Here is a 15,811-nt window from a genome sequence, read left to right on the forward strand (position 1 = left end):
TTTTAATATATATATATTACACACACCCGTGTAAACAAATCCACTCATTAAAAGCCAACATACATTTAAAAAATATAATACTGGGTCAGGCATGGTGGCTCACACCTGTAATCCTAGCACTTTGTTTTTTTTTGTTTTGTTTTGTTTTTGTTTTTTGTTTTGTTTTTTGAGACGGAGTCTCGCTCTGTCGCCCAGGCTGGAGTGCAGTGGCCAGGTCTCAGCTCACTGCAAGCTCCGCCTCCTGGGTTTACGCCATTCTCCTGCCTCAGCCTCCCAAGCAGCTGGGACTACAGGCGCCCGCCACGTCGCCCGGCTAGTTTTTTGTATTTTTTAGTAGAGACGGAGTTTCATCATGTTAGCCAGGATGGTCTCGATCTCCTGACCTCGTGATCCGCCCGTCTCGGCCTCCCAAAGTGCTGGGATTACAGGCTTGAGCCACCGCGCCCGGCCATCCTAGCACTTTGGGAGACCAAGATGGGAGCATCGCTTGAGCGCAGGAGTTCACAAGCAGCCTGGGCAACATAGCAAGACCCTGTCTGTACAAAAATATTACAAAAATTAGCCAGGCATGGTGATGTGTGCCTGTGGTCCCAGCTACTTGGAAGGCTGAGTTGGGAGGATTGCTTGAGCCCAGGAGTTTGTGACTACAGTGAGCCATGATCACACAACTGCACTCCAGCCTGGGTGACAGATTAAGACCCTGTCTCAAATAATATGTAATTCTAAATTTTAAGAAAAACACTGTAGAAAATGAAGCACCCTCCTGAGGAGCCTTTTTAGACAGTTTTTCCTAATCACCTCCCACTCCAAAGAAAGTGTAATACCACAGACCTACTATATATCATTCATTCGTTCATTCATTCATTTATTTATTTGGAAATGGAGTCTTGCTCTGTCACCCAGGCTGGAGTCCAGTGGCGTGGACTCAGCTCACTGCAACCTCGGCCTCCTGGGTTCAAGCAATTCTCCTGCCTCAGCCTCCCCAGTAGCTGGGATTACAGGCACTCACCACCACGCCTGGCTAATTTTTGTATTTTTAGTAGAGACGGGATTTCACCATGTTAGCCAGGCTGGTCTCGAACTCATGACCTCAGGTGATCTGCCTGCCTTGGCCTCCCAAAGTGCTGGGATTATAGGTGTGAGCCACCACACTTGGCCGACTATCTTTTAAATATACTGTGGCCTTTGGAAGCCACAAACCATTGTACTAGCTGAATTTTTTTCACTCCCTAAGAACCAAGTTTTCCCCCTTTGAGAATGCCCATCTTAATTATTCTTTAGAATACGATTTTTAAAAATGCATGATACTTTACCATATGGCAGAACCATAATTAACGTAACAGCCCTTACCCTCTTGCTGTATCTCTCTCTGTCTCTCTCTCAAAAATTAAGACACATGGGGTTTTTTTTGTTTTTGTTTTTTTTGACCATTTTAAATACTAGAATAAATCTTTGTACAAAAATCTTGATGCCCTCCAAATACAGTGAACATGACATTGACTCTCCCTGCTCAGTTGTGGTGACATTGATGTGTGTATACTGAGCAGGCCAATTTCTAATATTCTTTTCTCACCTTTCCTGACACTGCACTGTGTGCATCTGCCCTAAGCCCTTAGTTATTGGAAGCAAGACATGGCATCATGTGCTGAATGTTTCATATGTCTCAGGTACTCACCTACTTTGTTGTTTTGTTTGTTTTGTTTTGTTTTGTTTTGAGACGGAGTCTTGCTCTCTCCCTAGGCTGGAGTGTAGTGGCTTGATCTCAGCTCACTGCAACCTGTCTCTTGGGTTCAAGAGATTCTTCTGCCTCAGCCTCCCTAGTAGCTGGGATTACAGGCACCCGCCACCATGCACAGCTAATTTTTTTGTATTTTTAGTAGAGACCAGGTTTCACCGTGTTGGCCAGGCTGGTCTCAAACTCCTGACCTCAGGTGATCTGTCCACCTGGGCCTCCCAAAGTGTTGGGATTTCAGGCGTGAGCCACCGCACTCAGCTCTCCCCTACTTTTAATCCTCAAATCAGTCTTAGGGAGTATCGTGAGTTGAGAATGCTTTCTGGAAAGTCACTTGTCCAAGATCACATAGCCAGTCAGAGGGGAAGGTAAATGTAGCTCTGCTTGACTCCAGAATGCAAGCTCCTAACCAGTTCTTGATATTCTGGGTATAAAGAAGGTTGAAGAGGGAGCACTGCTCCAGTGAATCAACAGGCTCTTGGAGGTGGCCATGAGTGCACACACCACCAGCTTCAGGAGGAGGAAAAAGTAGAAAATCCAAGCCCGTTTTTTTGTGACTGCCAGGAGTTGACCCAACATTTTTTTTTTTTTTTTTTTTTTGAGATAGGGTTTTTGCTGCCCAGGCTGGAGTGCGGTGGTAGGATCTCGGCTCACTGCAACCTCCACCTCCCAGGTTCAAGCGATTCTCCTGCCTCAGCCTCCCGAGTAGCTGGGATTACAGGTGTGCACCACCACGCCTGGCTAATTTTGTATTTTAGTAGAGATGGGGTTTCACCATGTTGGCCAGGCTGGTCTTGAACTCCTGATCTCAAGTGATCCACCCACCTCAGCCTCCCTAAGTGCTGGGATTACAGGCGTGGGCCACCACACCTGGCCGACCCGACCTTTTTAAGTAGCTTGTGAGGAGAATGAGTTTGTCTTTGTCTACCCAGTCCCTGGAATGTCTCTAACTTGGAGTGCCCAGCCAGCCCCTCAAAGCTGAGTTTCTGGGGAAGCCATGACTTTTCATATTAGGATGTCTTTGGCTCATTACTGGGAAAGATCCCTCAAGGGCCTGTTCTGTTTTGAACTGTACTCAGTGTTGGGGAAGATAGAAGCAGCAGTCCTTGTCCTCCCTGGCCACTGGCAGTAGGAGGAAGGACAGCCCAAGCCTGTCTCCTCCACTGGCCGCTGTGGAACCTGGGGTGTGTTTTAACTCATTAAGCCTCAGTTTTCTTTAAAAAAAAAAAAAAAAAAAAAAAAAAACTGGAATGAGTAGTACCTATCTTATTTACCTTAGGATAGTTAAAAGGTTAATTGAAACATAAAAGCATATTATGAAGTGTTTTACCAATTCCTGTTGAAATTGATAGGAAACACAGTAGGGAAGACTGGGACTGAGCGAGATTGGGGTACGAGTGTGTGGAGTGTTGAGTGGCATGATTGGAGAGAAGGGAAGTGTGAACACACTGGCGTAGTGGTAGCAGAAGGGCCCCACCAGGGTATGAAGAGCTGAGACTGCACCTGAAAACTTAGAAGCAGGAACTCCCTGTCAAGCGCACCCTACATGGCTGACCTTTACTTAGTGACAGTTCTCAAAATGCTGTGCAGGGCACCGCTGCACTCCCCCAAAACGTACATGTATGGAGACGTGGCTCTGCCACCCACCGTTCAGTCTATTCTGTAAGCCAATGAGAATGCAACAAGACCAGAATGGGACTGAGGGTGGCCTGTGGTGACCTGTCAGGGACTATTTAAACCAGCCGCAAATCATGTGGCAGGGAACAGATGCCTGAACTGGCCACCTCAGGGGCCATCTCCCACAGTTTGCTGTACTAGCAGGTCTCTGTTTGCTTGTGAGTGTTTTTAATCACGGTCAGCTTTTAGTGTGGGTTTGAATGTAACAGACTGAGCTTAGAAAAGCTCTCTGTAAGGAAAGGTAAGAGTTGGACTGAGCAAGAGTTTTGAAAAATAGTGACAGTCTCATTCTCCTTTGGAATGCGAACAGATATTGAGGTGTCCAGTGAACGGCAGCAAATTTCCTACCTTCAAGGCCCAAACGTAAGCTAGTGCCCTTATGTTACATGCAACTCATTTGCCAGGTACCTGGCAACTCATTTTTCAAGTACCTCCACTACTCGCTGACACAGGAGGACACAGGATATTAAAAATGAAATACAGTTCTGTCAGTTATTCACTTATTCTCCAAAATACTTGGAAGAACTAAATATGAAACCATAGGAACCAAATCACCACGTAGTTCCTATACTAGCCAAACTCCTTATTTTTTAATTGATTGTTTTTAGGAGGATAGTATTTTATTCACTAAAACATTTTTGTTAATACTTCTTTATTTTTAGGATGAGCTGCCATGATGTGGGCTACAGAGGAGGGTCACATATGCTTCTATCCCCCTTTTAGAGAATCCGCACCTGTCCCAGTTGCTGATTTCCACTACCAAATGTGAATTGCAACTATTTTAGGAGCACTTAAGCACACCAGAAAAATGAGTGATTCTGTTCTGGCCCACACCGCATCACTGATGTACCCCCTTAAAGCATGTCACTGAGTTCATCACAAAAGACTGCTCCTCCTGTGCCCTCCACAAGCCTCCACAAGGTTAGAACTGTCCTTGTCTTAGGGAAAAAGAGAGAGACAGGCACCAACTGGGTAACCTCTGCTGACCCCCACTGTACTTTACCATAAGTAGTTCCAAATCCTTCTAGAAAATCTGAAAGGCATAGCCCCATATATCAGTGATATAAATAGAACCTGCAGCAGGCTTTGGTAGGTGATGACTCTAAGGTGGACTGGGAGGCAGCCCGGCCTTGGCAGGCATCATCCTCTAAATATAAAGATGAGTTTGTTCAGCCTTTGCAGAAGGAAAAACTGCCACCCATCCTAGAGTGCTGCGTCCTTGCCGCCCCCCCACCCCCCGCCCTTTATTGGCAGGAAGGACCAGCAAAGCCTCATCTAGGAAGAGCCCCTCACCCATCTCCACCTCCATTCCAGGTCTAGCCAGTCCTGGGTTATGACCCTCGTCTTTCAGCCCCAGGAGAGGGACACACATAGTGCCACCGAAGAGGTTGGGGGAGGGCCTCAGCCCACCAAAACCTGGGGCCAGTGCGTCCTAGAGGAGGGGAACCCTCACCCCTTCAATCCCTTTAGGAGACCCAAGTACGCTGCGCGTCCCTGAGGCGGACAGTTCCGTGTGCCCAGGCTTTGCGTCTGACGGGCCTATCCCCGGGAGCCCCGGCGCTCCGCCCTCGCCTCCCCCCGCCAGTTGTCCATTCTGCGACAGCTGCGCGCCCTCCGGCCGCCAGTGGCCCTCTGTGCGGTGGGGGAAGGGGTCGACGTGGCTCAGTTTTTTTTAAATTCAGGGAGCTCAGGGGTAGAAAGAGAGAAATGGAGTTCCAGGGGCGTCAGGGGGAGGGAGTTCGCCTTCCTTCCCTGCCTGAGGCTCAGGAGTGACTGCTTCTCCAATCCGCCCAAGCCCACCACTCCACACGTCTCCCTCCTCCGGGTAGTCGCAAGTGGGGGTTTGGGAATCTGAGCAAAGAACCTGAAGAGGAGTTGAAATATTGGAAGTTAGCAGTCAGGCACCTTCCCGAGCTCCCAGGGCGCTCAGAGTGGGCCTGGGTGGGTAGGCCTTCGGGACAGGTGTGGTTCCCGGAGCGCAGGCGCACACATGTACCCACCGGCGCACGAGGTGACCCTCGCCCCACCCCATCCCCTCCAGCGGGCAACTGGGTCGGGTCAGGAGGGGCAAACCCGCTAGGGAGACACTCCATATACGGCCCGGCCCGCGTTACCTGGGACCGGGCCAACCCGCTCCTTCTTTGGTCAACGCAGGGGACCCGGGCGGGGGCCCAGGCCGCGAGCCGGCCGAGGGAGGGGGCTCTAGTGCCCAACACCCAAATATGGCTGGAGAAGGGCAGCGACATTCCTGCGGGGTGGCGCTGAGGGAGTGCCCGCGGGCTATATAAAACCTGAGCAGACAGACAAGCGGCCACCGCAGCGGACAGCGCCAAGTGAAGCCTCGCTTCCCTCCCGCGGCGACCAGGGCCCGAGCCGAGAATAGCAGTTGTAGCTACGCGCCCAGGTAGGGCGGGAGTTGGGAGGGGCAGGGGGACAGGGTAATATCGAGGGGAACCTGAAGGACTCCGGGGCTGAACCCAGTCGGTTCACCTGGTCAGCCCCAGGCCTGCGCCCTGAGCGCTGTGCCTCGTCTCCCGAGCCACATGCGCTTTAAAAAGGAGACAAGACAGCCTCTGGAAATTAGACGTCTCCAGATTTTTCTCTAGCCCCTCGGGGCTGCTTTATGCGGCGTGTAGGATGTGCCTAGGGAGATAAACGGTTTTGCTTTAGTTGTCGCCAAGGCAGTTGCCTTCCGAACTAGCGCTAGAGCTAATGAGAGAGCAGCCAGGACCACCCACGCTGGGTTTCCAACAGGCAAAAAGGCCCTTTCTGAGTTTGAAATGTCATAGGGTTCCTAACAGGTCACTCTTCCCTGGATGGGGTGCCAACGCCTTTCCCATGGGCATCTCCTTCCACCCTCACGCTGGCCCAGCGAGCAGGCAGTGCCCAGGCCTTATCTTCCTGGGTGACAGATGTGGTCAGGGAGGTGCAGAGAGCATGGGCACCAGCGTCCAGCTCCTGGAGCAGGTGTCAGGCAGGGAGGGCAAACAGGTCTTGGGGGACATGTTCCCCTGGCTGTGTGGACAGAGGACTTCTCAGTGTGGTCTCACGACCCTGTGCCCCTTTTCCTGGTGCAGGGCAGCCCTTAGCCAGGGGCAAAGCTCAGGAAGAGAACCCCTGGTCGCCGCCCTGGCAGAATTTGAGTGGTTCTGGTAGGGGATATCCCTAGGTTCCTGGGGAGGGAGGACGTCGGGGCCGGCCAGGTCTCCCCCGCTGCCGCTGAGACGTCTGCGCTGATGCACCGCGCGGTCTCCTTGTCCTTGCAGAAACTAGACGCGATGTGCGACGAAGACGAGACCACCGCCCTCGTGTGCGACAATGGCTCCGGCCTGGTGAAAGCCGGCTTCGCCGGGGATGACGCCCCTAGGGCCGTGTTCCCGTCCATCGTGGGCCGCCCCCGACACCAGGTCAGGCTGCCGCTCCGCGGAGGGAGCCGGGTCGGGGTCCCCGCGTAACCCAGCCTGGTGCCACCCGGAGCGGCGTTAATGGGTGCGTGGTGTCTCGGATCCGCAGGGCGTCATGGTTGGTATGGGTCAGAAAGATTCCTACGTGGGCGACGAGGCTCAGAGCAAGAGAGGTATCCTGACCCTGAAGTACCCTATCGAGCATGGCATCATCACCAACTGGGACGACATGGAGAAGATCTGGCACCACACCTTCTACAACGAGCTCCGCGTGGCTCCCGAGGAGCACCCCACCCTGCTCACCGAGGCCCCCCTCAATCCCAAGGCCAACCGCGAGAAGATGACCCAGATCATGTTTGAGACCTTCAACGTGCCCGCCATGTACGTGGCCATCCAGGCCGTGCTGTCACTCTACGCCTCCGGCAGGACAACTGGTGAGTGCCCGCTGCGCCCAGGCCCCTCTCCCGCCCCGCCCCGCCCCTAGCGCTGAGCGCCCAGCCTCGGCCTCGCCCCCAGCGACTCACTCTCTCCCGCGCGCGCACAGGCATCGTGCTGGACTCCGGCGACGGCGTCACCCACAACGTGCCCATCTATGAGGGCTACGCGCTGCCGCACGCCATCATGCGCTTGGACCTGGCGGGCCGCGATCTCACCGACTACCTGATGAAGATCCTCACTGAGCGTGGCTACTCCTTCGTGACCACAGGTGCGCGGAGCCCCGTCACCCCGGGAGGGAGGGCTGGCGGTGGGCCCTGAGTGAGGGCTCCTCTCCTGCTTCCACCCTACGCAGCTGAGCGCGAGATCGTGCGCGACATCAAGGAAAAGCTGTGCTACGTGGCCCTAGACTTCGAGAACGAGATGGCCACGGCCGCTTCCTCCTCCTCTCTGGAAAAGAGCTACGAGCTGCCAGACGGGCAGGTCATCACCATCGGTAACGAGCGCTTCCGCTGCCCGGAGACGCTCTTCCAGCCCTCCTTCATCGGTGAGCCCCGCGCGCCCGCGCTCCGGCCCCCAGGCCCCGCCGGCCCCCGGCGCCCGGAGCTCCCGCTCACGCTCCCTTCCGCGGTCCCCAGGTATGGAGTCGGCGGGCATTCATGAGACCACCTACAACAGCATCATGAAGTGCGACATCGACATCAGGAAGGACCTGTATGCGAACAATGTCATGTCGGGGGGCACCACGATGTACCCCGGGATCGCTGACCGCATGCAGAAAGAGATCACCGCGCTGGCCCCCAGCACCATGAAGATCAAGGTGGGCGGCGGCCTGCGCGGGCTGTCGGCGGGGTGGGCTCTGGGGTGAGGTCTCCCCACCTCACGCTCTGTCTTGCAGATCATCGCCCCGCCAGAGCGCAAGTACTCGGTGTGGATCGGCGGCTCCATCCTGGCCTCGCTGTCCACCTTCCAGCAGATGTGGATCACCAAGCAGGAGTACGACGAGGCCGGCCCTTCCATCGTCCACCGCAAATGCTTCTAGACACACTCCACCTCCAGCGCGCGACTTCTCAGGACGACGAATCTGCTCAATCGGCTGGCGACTGACCTCCAGCCACCCCACATTCACTTTCTTCGTAACAACTTCCTTTGTTGCCATCGTAAACTGACACAGTGTTTATAACGTGTACATACATTAACTTATTACCTCATTTTGTTATTTTTCGAAACAAAGCCCTGTGGAAGGAAATGGAAAACTTGAAGAAGCATTAAAGTCATTCTGTTAAGCTGCGTAAAGTGGTCGTGTTTATTTGCTTGGGGTGGGAGTGGAGCCGGAAGCGGGATTCCCATCCCCCCACATCCTCCTTAGTCACTTTTCACAATACCCCAAATGAATGGGCTCCCTGGAAGACAAAAGTTACAACTTCCCATGCTCCTCTGCCGGTTTCCCCAGTGGATCAGATCCATCCCAGATCACTGGCAGCTGTTGGTGGCCTGACCTGACCCTCTGGAGTGTGGCGAGGCAGCTTTCTTCCTCTGCGCAGCGCTCCCAAGAGTTGCCAGCCCTGCCGGGGCGGCCTCGGCTGGTGGCCCTGGGCCCTTCAGGCAGCCGGCGCTGACCATGGTGCTGGGGCCGGAGAGCTGTTTCTCAGAGAGCATCTCAGCTCCGCCTATGGTGTTTGCTTACTGAATCTCCAGATCTGAGAGGGGGCTGTGTTCTGTATTTAACAAGTTATTTTGTTTTTGGTTTTGTTTTTAATAGAGACAGGGTCTTGCCCCTGTTGCCCAGGGTGGAGAGCAGTGGTGCGATCAGAGCCCAACTGTATCCTCTAACTGAGCTCAAGGGGTCCTCCCACCTTAGCCTCCCCAGTTGCTAATATTTTCGTATGTGCCACAGCGTCCAGCTAATTTTTTATATTTATTGTAGAGACAGAGTCTCAGGGTCTTGTTATGCTGCCCAGGCTGGTCTCAAACTCCTGGCCACAACCAATGCTTCTGCCTCAGCCCCCCCAAAGTTCTGGGATTACAGGTCTGTGCCACTATGTCCAGGCTTAATAAATGAGTTTTAATTTGCAAGTGAAGACCGTCACTGTCTGTCTCCAATTGGGAAGTCCTTTGCTTCACACCAGGTGCTGCTAGTAGAAAGAAACACCCCCTCCTGCAGGGCCTGGGAAGGAAACAAGGAAGGGCCACGTGAGAGCTCCAGAAAGAAGGGCAGCAAAGAAGCGTCAGAGGGGTGGGAAGCTGAGGCTGGCACTGGAAGATGGGGAGGTAAGCAAGGGAAGGAGGTACACCCTCCCCCCCCCGAAAAAAGTTTTAAAGGCACCAAATTTATCAACAGTTTGAATTTCTGTGGGAGAGTGCAATACCTATTCCTTAAAATGAGCTTAAAGTTTCCTAGTCAATGTTCTCAAGAGCAGTGGCCCCTAAATACAACGAATTCAGACTCAAAGTAATAAACTCGTTTGTAAGTAAGTTTATAGCTGCAAATGACAAAATAGCTATGTTATATGCCACATAGTCAAATGTTTAATCCCTCATTTTCTGGCTTATTTAAAAACTTCAGAAATCTTTGAGGCCTCCAAGGGTGTGGTACTGTCAAATCCAGATATCAAGAGAATTGACAATAATCCTAAAATTTAAGATTTTAATAAAACAATTATATAATACCATGTTCATTGAAAACCTTGTATTGTCCCACTCAGGGTGGATGAAGGTTAAAAATGGGCTAAATCCTAGTCTTTCAGAGAGATACGGCTTTTGCTGATAATACTAACCACTATAGATATATCTGATATAATAATATACTAGCATATTGGTAATATTGAATATGCAAAGGCATATCTGAGCAAACACAACCTATACACACATAGCTTAAATAGTTCATTCGTGGCCAGGTGCAGTGGCTCACACCTGTAATCTCAGCACTTTGGGAGGCTGAGGTAGGAGGATCACGTGAAGCCAGGAGTTCGAGACCAGCCTGGCCAACATGGTGAAACCCTGTCTCTACTAAAAATACAAAAATTAGCTGGGCATGGTGATGTGCACCTGTAGTCGCAACTACTCGGTACGCTGAGGTGGGAGAATCACTTGAGCCCCAAGAGGCAGAGGTTGCAGTGAGCCAAGATTATGCCACTGAACTCCAGCCTGGGGGCAGTGAGACCCTGTTTCATAAATAAATAAATAAATAAATTCATGCAGCCATCAGCCTGGTAAAATATCACTATTACATGTGTTAGCTGACTGTCATGCTAATGATGTTTGAACTAGAACCCTAAATCAATTGGGATTTAAGTAAGATATGTAAGGCCTGTTTCTCCTATGATCATAATCTGTAAATGACTCATAATAGTTTAGAACTGACAGAAGTTTTCAGTATACTGTGATAGTATTTTGTCAAGTGCCAATTTTTAAAACCCATCATTGACATTACTGTTTTACCAAAATAAGTGCAAAAATTATAAATTACATGTTTTCACTGGAAATGCACGAAATCTAAAAAATGTCATTTATTATTTATTTATTTTGAGATGGAGTCTCGCTTTGTCACCCAGACTAGAATTCAGTGGCTCGATCTCGGCTCACTGCAACTTCCGCCTCCTGAGCTCAAACAATTCTCCTGCCTCAACCTCCTGGGTAGCTGGGATTACAGGTGCGCACCATGCCTGGCAAATTTTTGTATTTTTAGTAGAGACAGGGTTTCACCATGTTGGCCAGGCTGGTCTTGAACTCCTGACCTCAAGAGATCTGCCTGCCTTGGCCTCCCAAAGTGCTGGGATTACAGGTATGAGCCACCATGCCTGGCCAAAATGCCATTTCTCTTCTGACACTTCTCTAAAAGGAAACAAGCGTCTTGCATTTTATTAGTATTCCATATCTTTTCTGCTCTCATATTGGGTTGTGGCCATAGATATTTTGTAAATTGTGTTACCAGTATTAGGCCCGAAAGAGGATTTTTTCTGTGGTATGGTGTGGTCAGGAATGAATCTTTAAAAACAATCCAGAGCATATACAAATATTTGTACTATGTGAGGACAGAAATAACTATTTTCTGCAGCTACACGGGTGTTTGTGGTAACAAGAACCAAGACCCTGTGTGGCAACGCTGTGCTGGGCCCTGCAGAGGGGATTATACCACAGTGGTCTTCCCACTAAAAAGCCCTCTCAGAGCATCCATTTAGAGCTGTGAGAGAAGTGAAGGCCACAGAGATTCCCCCCACCTATTGCTTATCATGTTTCCTTAGACGTGGCAAAAGGACTCATCAAGGATCTAACTGGACTTATTTCCTTCTCATAAAAGCTCATTAAGTTGCCACTAACATTTTTCCCCACTAAATCTATATGACTAGTGCACAGGAGGAGAAAGATAGGGGAAAGAAGAAAATGGAAAGAGAAAAGGTGTCAGGATTAAAGCGTGGGACCAGGATTGAGAAAAAAGACTGAAAGGTCTCAGGACTGGGCGCACCCTGGGCTCTCTCATTTAAACCTTTGAAGATTAGAATTTGGGAGTATCAAGGTCCTTCCTGCTGCATCTGTCCCAAGGCCTATCACATTCACCTCAGATGTGGTAGAATGTACAAAGGGTTAGTGAACTATTGTATTGCTCAGCTTCTTGGTTTTTTGTTTTATTTTTCTGGAGACAGAGTCTAGCTCTGTTGCCCAGGTAGGAGTACAGTAATGTGATCATAGCTCACTGCAGCCTTGAACTCCTGGGATCAAATGATGCTCCTGCCTCAGCCTCCCAAGTAGCTAAGACTACAAGCATGTACCACCACACCGGCTAATTTTTCTTTTATTTCTGTAGAGATGGGGTCTTGCTATGTTGCCCAGGCCAATCTGAACTCCTGGGCTCAACTGATCCTCCTACCTTGGCCTCCCAAAGTATTGGGATTGCAGGCGTGAGCCACCATGCCTGGACATATTGCCCAGTCTCTATGTGCAAGGGGTACAGAGAAGGCCAAGATATGTCCCATCCTTAGGAGTCTGCTGCCATGATCCTTACCACGACTAGCCTCTCATCCCTTGGCTCTTCCTGTTACAATTCATTTTTATTTTTTATATTTTAGAGACAGGGTCTCACTCTCTCACTCAAGCTAGAGTGCAGTGGTCCAGTCATAACTCACTGCAGCCTTGATCTCCTGGGCTCAAGTGATCCTCCTGCCTCAGCCTTCCAAAGCACTGAGATTGCAGGTGTGAGCCACTGTTATTGCCCCCCACCCCGCTCCCTGTCCCTTTGTTAAGACAGGGTTTCACTATGTTTCCCAGCTGGTCTAATAGCTGGGATTATAGGCATGGGCCATGGCACCAGGCTCTTCTTGAGTCTCTTTCTGGCACAGAGCACACTGGGGGCTACTGGTGGAGAGGAGGCAGGGGCACACCCTCACTGTGAACTGTTTGGATTCTGTGGGTTCTGTGCTGTGTCTCACTCTGTTTGGTTAGTTGTGGCTGTGAGGTTGCTCCACTGCACGGTATTGCTTTCTCACAAGATGGGATGAGTTCCAGATCCTGGTTCTTGTGGAGGAAACACATCCCTTATTGTGCTCAAGAAGGCCTGCTTCTCTCTCTGGCTCCAGGGACACAGAAAGTGGCATGGCCTCACCCAGCAGTGCCTCAGCCAGAAGGACTGGAGGGAAATGGGCTCTGCCCATGGGGTCAGCCTGCCTGCCTGCCTCTCCTCTTTGACTCCCTTTCTGTCACTTCCATTTCCTTTCTGCCCTGCTGTGTCCTCTGGAAAGCATTTGTTTTACCACTGTTGCTATGTCCTAGGGCTTTTGAGGAGCTACCATGAACTTCTGAGCTTCAATGTGGCTCTCAAAAAGAAGCTGAGGAAGCCTGCTTTGTTGTTTAGACAGGTGGCACGGTGGCAACACGGGGGTCCCATGTCCACCTGCATCCTTGTCACTCCCAGCCAGAGCCCTGTTCAGGCAGGCCATGGGCTGCAACTTCCAAAAGGGGTGTGAGGTGGCAGAAGCAACTGCAGGGTAGCTCATGGGAGACAGGAACATGGGTGGCTCCCCCAAGGCCATCCATATCACTTAGGAAGCTGGAGGGCCTGTCACTGGGTGAAGGAGCCCCAAGCCCTTGACTGGCCCTGCCTTCCTTGTCAGTTTCTTAATGGCTTATTCTGATATTGAACCATTTCTGGGGATGGTGAGTGAGGGAAAGGGAAATTTTGAAGGGTGCAAAGATGATATTGGTGGTTCTCATGGGTGTGGATAGAATCAGGGTTGCCTTTTACCACCCCATTTTCTCCAATTTCCTAGGTGGTGCCTGTGTTCTGTTTTGGTTGCTGTAACAAAGTACCACAAAATGGGTGGCTTCAAACAACAGGAGTCTATTCTCACAGTTCTGGGGGCCAGGAGCCTAGAATCCCAGTGCTGGCAGGATAGGTTCCTTCTGAAGGCTCTGAGGGAGAAACTTTCCATGCCTCTCCCAGCTTCTGGTTGTTGCCAGCAATTCTTGGCATTCCTTGGCTTGTAGATGCATCACTCCAACCTCTACCTCCATCTCCACATGGTCTTCTTCCCCATGTGTTTCAATGTATCTCTGTGTGTTCACCTGGCTGCCGCCTTCCTCCTCGCCCTCCTCCTCCTCCTCTCCTCCCCTCCTCTTCCTCCTCCTCTCCTTCCCTCCTTCTCTTCCTCCTCCTTCTCTTTTCTTCTTCCTCCTCCTCCTTCTCTCTTCTTCCTCCTCCTCCTCCTCTTCTCATCCTCCCTGCCTCCTCCTCCTCTTCCTCCTCCTTCCCTCCTCCTCCTCTTCTTCTTCAATCAGAAATCTTAAATTTTACACCTATTATGTCACAATTTCATAGAGAATAGGTTCCAGCAGCTCAGGCTTCGGTTCTCATGAGGTGTGCTGTTCCAGATGAGGTAGGCTGGTGTTTCAGTTGAACCTAGGTACCTTTCTCTTTGGCTTCTTTCTTTTACTGATTTTTTTTTTCTTTTTTCTTTCTTTCTTTCTTTTTCTGAAACGGAGTCTCGCTCTGTTGCCCAGGCTGGAGTGCAGTGATGCAATCTCGGCTCACTGCAAGCTCTGCCTCCCAGGTTCAGGCCATTCTACTGCCTCAACCTCCCGAGTAGCTGGGGCTACAGGTGCCTGCAACCATGCCTGGCTAATGTTTTGTATTTTTAGTAGAGACGGGCTTTCACCGTGTTAACCAGAATGGTCTCGATTTTCTGACCTCGTGACCTGCCCACCTGGGCCTCCCAAAGTGCTGGAATTACAGGTGTGAGCCACCGCGCCTGGCCATGATCTTTTTTTTTTTTCAATGTGTTTTAGGAATTTATCTTGTGTGCCTAATATTCTCAATAACAACATTTATTATCTCGGCAAGAATCTTGTCCTTAACTTGTTTGTTTGTAACAATGTCAACAGCATGCTGGGTAACACTGTATTTGTGGGACATTCCCCCCACCCCTTTTTTTGAGGCGGAGTCTCACTCTGTCACATAGGCTGGAGTACAGTGGCATGATCTCGGCTCACCGCATCCTCCGTCTCCTGGGTTCAAGTGATTCTCATGCCTCAGCCTCCTGAGTAGCTGAGATTACAAGTTCCTGCCACCACGCCCAGCTAATTTTTGTATTTTTAGTAGAGATGGGGTTTTGCCATGTTGGCCAGGCTGGTCTCAAACTCCTGACCTCAAGTGATTCATCCACCTCATCCTCCCAAAGTGCTGGGATTATAGGCATGAGCCACTGCTCCCGGCTGACATTCCCTTTTGAACAGTGCCCATTCCCTTGATGTCATCAGAAAGATTCAAAATAAGAGATATATCAGACACTCCTATACATCCATGATTATGGCTAAAATTAAAAAGACTGGTAACACCAAATATTGGCAAGCATGTGGAGTAACTGAAATTCTCATACTCTTTTAAGTGGAAATATAAAATGGTACAACTTTGGAAAGGCATTTGGCAGTTTCTTATAAAACTAAACATACAACTATTCTAATACCTGAGAATTTCACCCCTACGAATTTACCCATGAAGCATGAAAACATATGTTCAAACAGAGATTTGAGCAAGAATGCTAATAGCAGCTTTATTCATAAAAGTAGAAACTGGTAACAGCTTGGGTATCCATCAACAAGAAAAGGAAGAAACAAAGTGTGTGTAGGCTTATAATGAATACTATACAGCAATAAAAAGGAACAAACCATGGATACACAAAACAACGTGATGGATCCCTAGAACATGCTGAGTAAAAGAAAATTTACACAGAGCAGTATATACTGTAATATTCCATGTATATGAAATTTGAGAATAGGCAAAACTAGGAAAAAAAATTAGAACTGTGGTTGCCTCTGGAAAGTAGAGAAGGAGATTAAGAACTGGCATTATGAAACTTTTGGTGGTGATGAAAATGTTCTGCATCTTGATAAAGGATTGGGATATACAGGTTAAATTCAGGACTATACCCTTAAGATGTGCATTTTACTTTACATGCCTTTTAATAGAAGCAAATTTTTTTGTAAGCAAAAATTAGGATGTCAGAACTTCTTGATATTCTTTGCATTTTATTTAATTTTTATTTTTTATAATTTTTTTTTCTTTTTTTTTTTT

General features: G+C 49.8%; 1 protein-coding gene across 1 annotated transcript; it reads left to right on the forward strand.

Annotated features, from left to right (window-relative positions):
- The first annotated feature begins 5,704 nt into the window (after nt 1-5,704).
- On the forward strand, nt 5,705-8,544 carry ACTA1 (actin alpha 1, skeletal muscle). Its single transcript, XM_017885605.1, has 7 exons — nt 5,705-5,813; nt 6,676-6,816; nt 6,923-7,247; nt 7,358-7,519; nt 7,604-7,795; nt 7,887-8,068; nt 8,147-8,544. The coding sequence occupies exons 2-7, from the start codon at nt 6,688-6,690 to the stop codon at nt 8,288-8,290; spliced, it is 1,134 nt and encodes a 377-aa protein (XP_017741094.1). The 5' UTR covers nt 5,705-5,813; nt 6,676-6,687; the 3' UTR covers nt 8,291-8,544.
- Nucleotides 8,545-15,811: the final 7,267 nt, after the last annotated feature.

This window comes from Rhinopithecus bieti, unplaced genomic scaffold (genome assembly GCF_001698545.2).
Source record: "Rhinopithecus bieti isolate Rb0 unplaced genomic scaffold, ASM169854v2 scaffold_14839, whole genome shotgun sequence".
In the NCBI taxonomy this organism is placed as follows: Eukaryota; Metazoa; Chordata; class Mammalia; order Primates; family Cercopithecidae; genus Rhinopithecus; species Rhinopithecus bieti.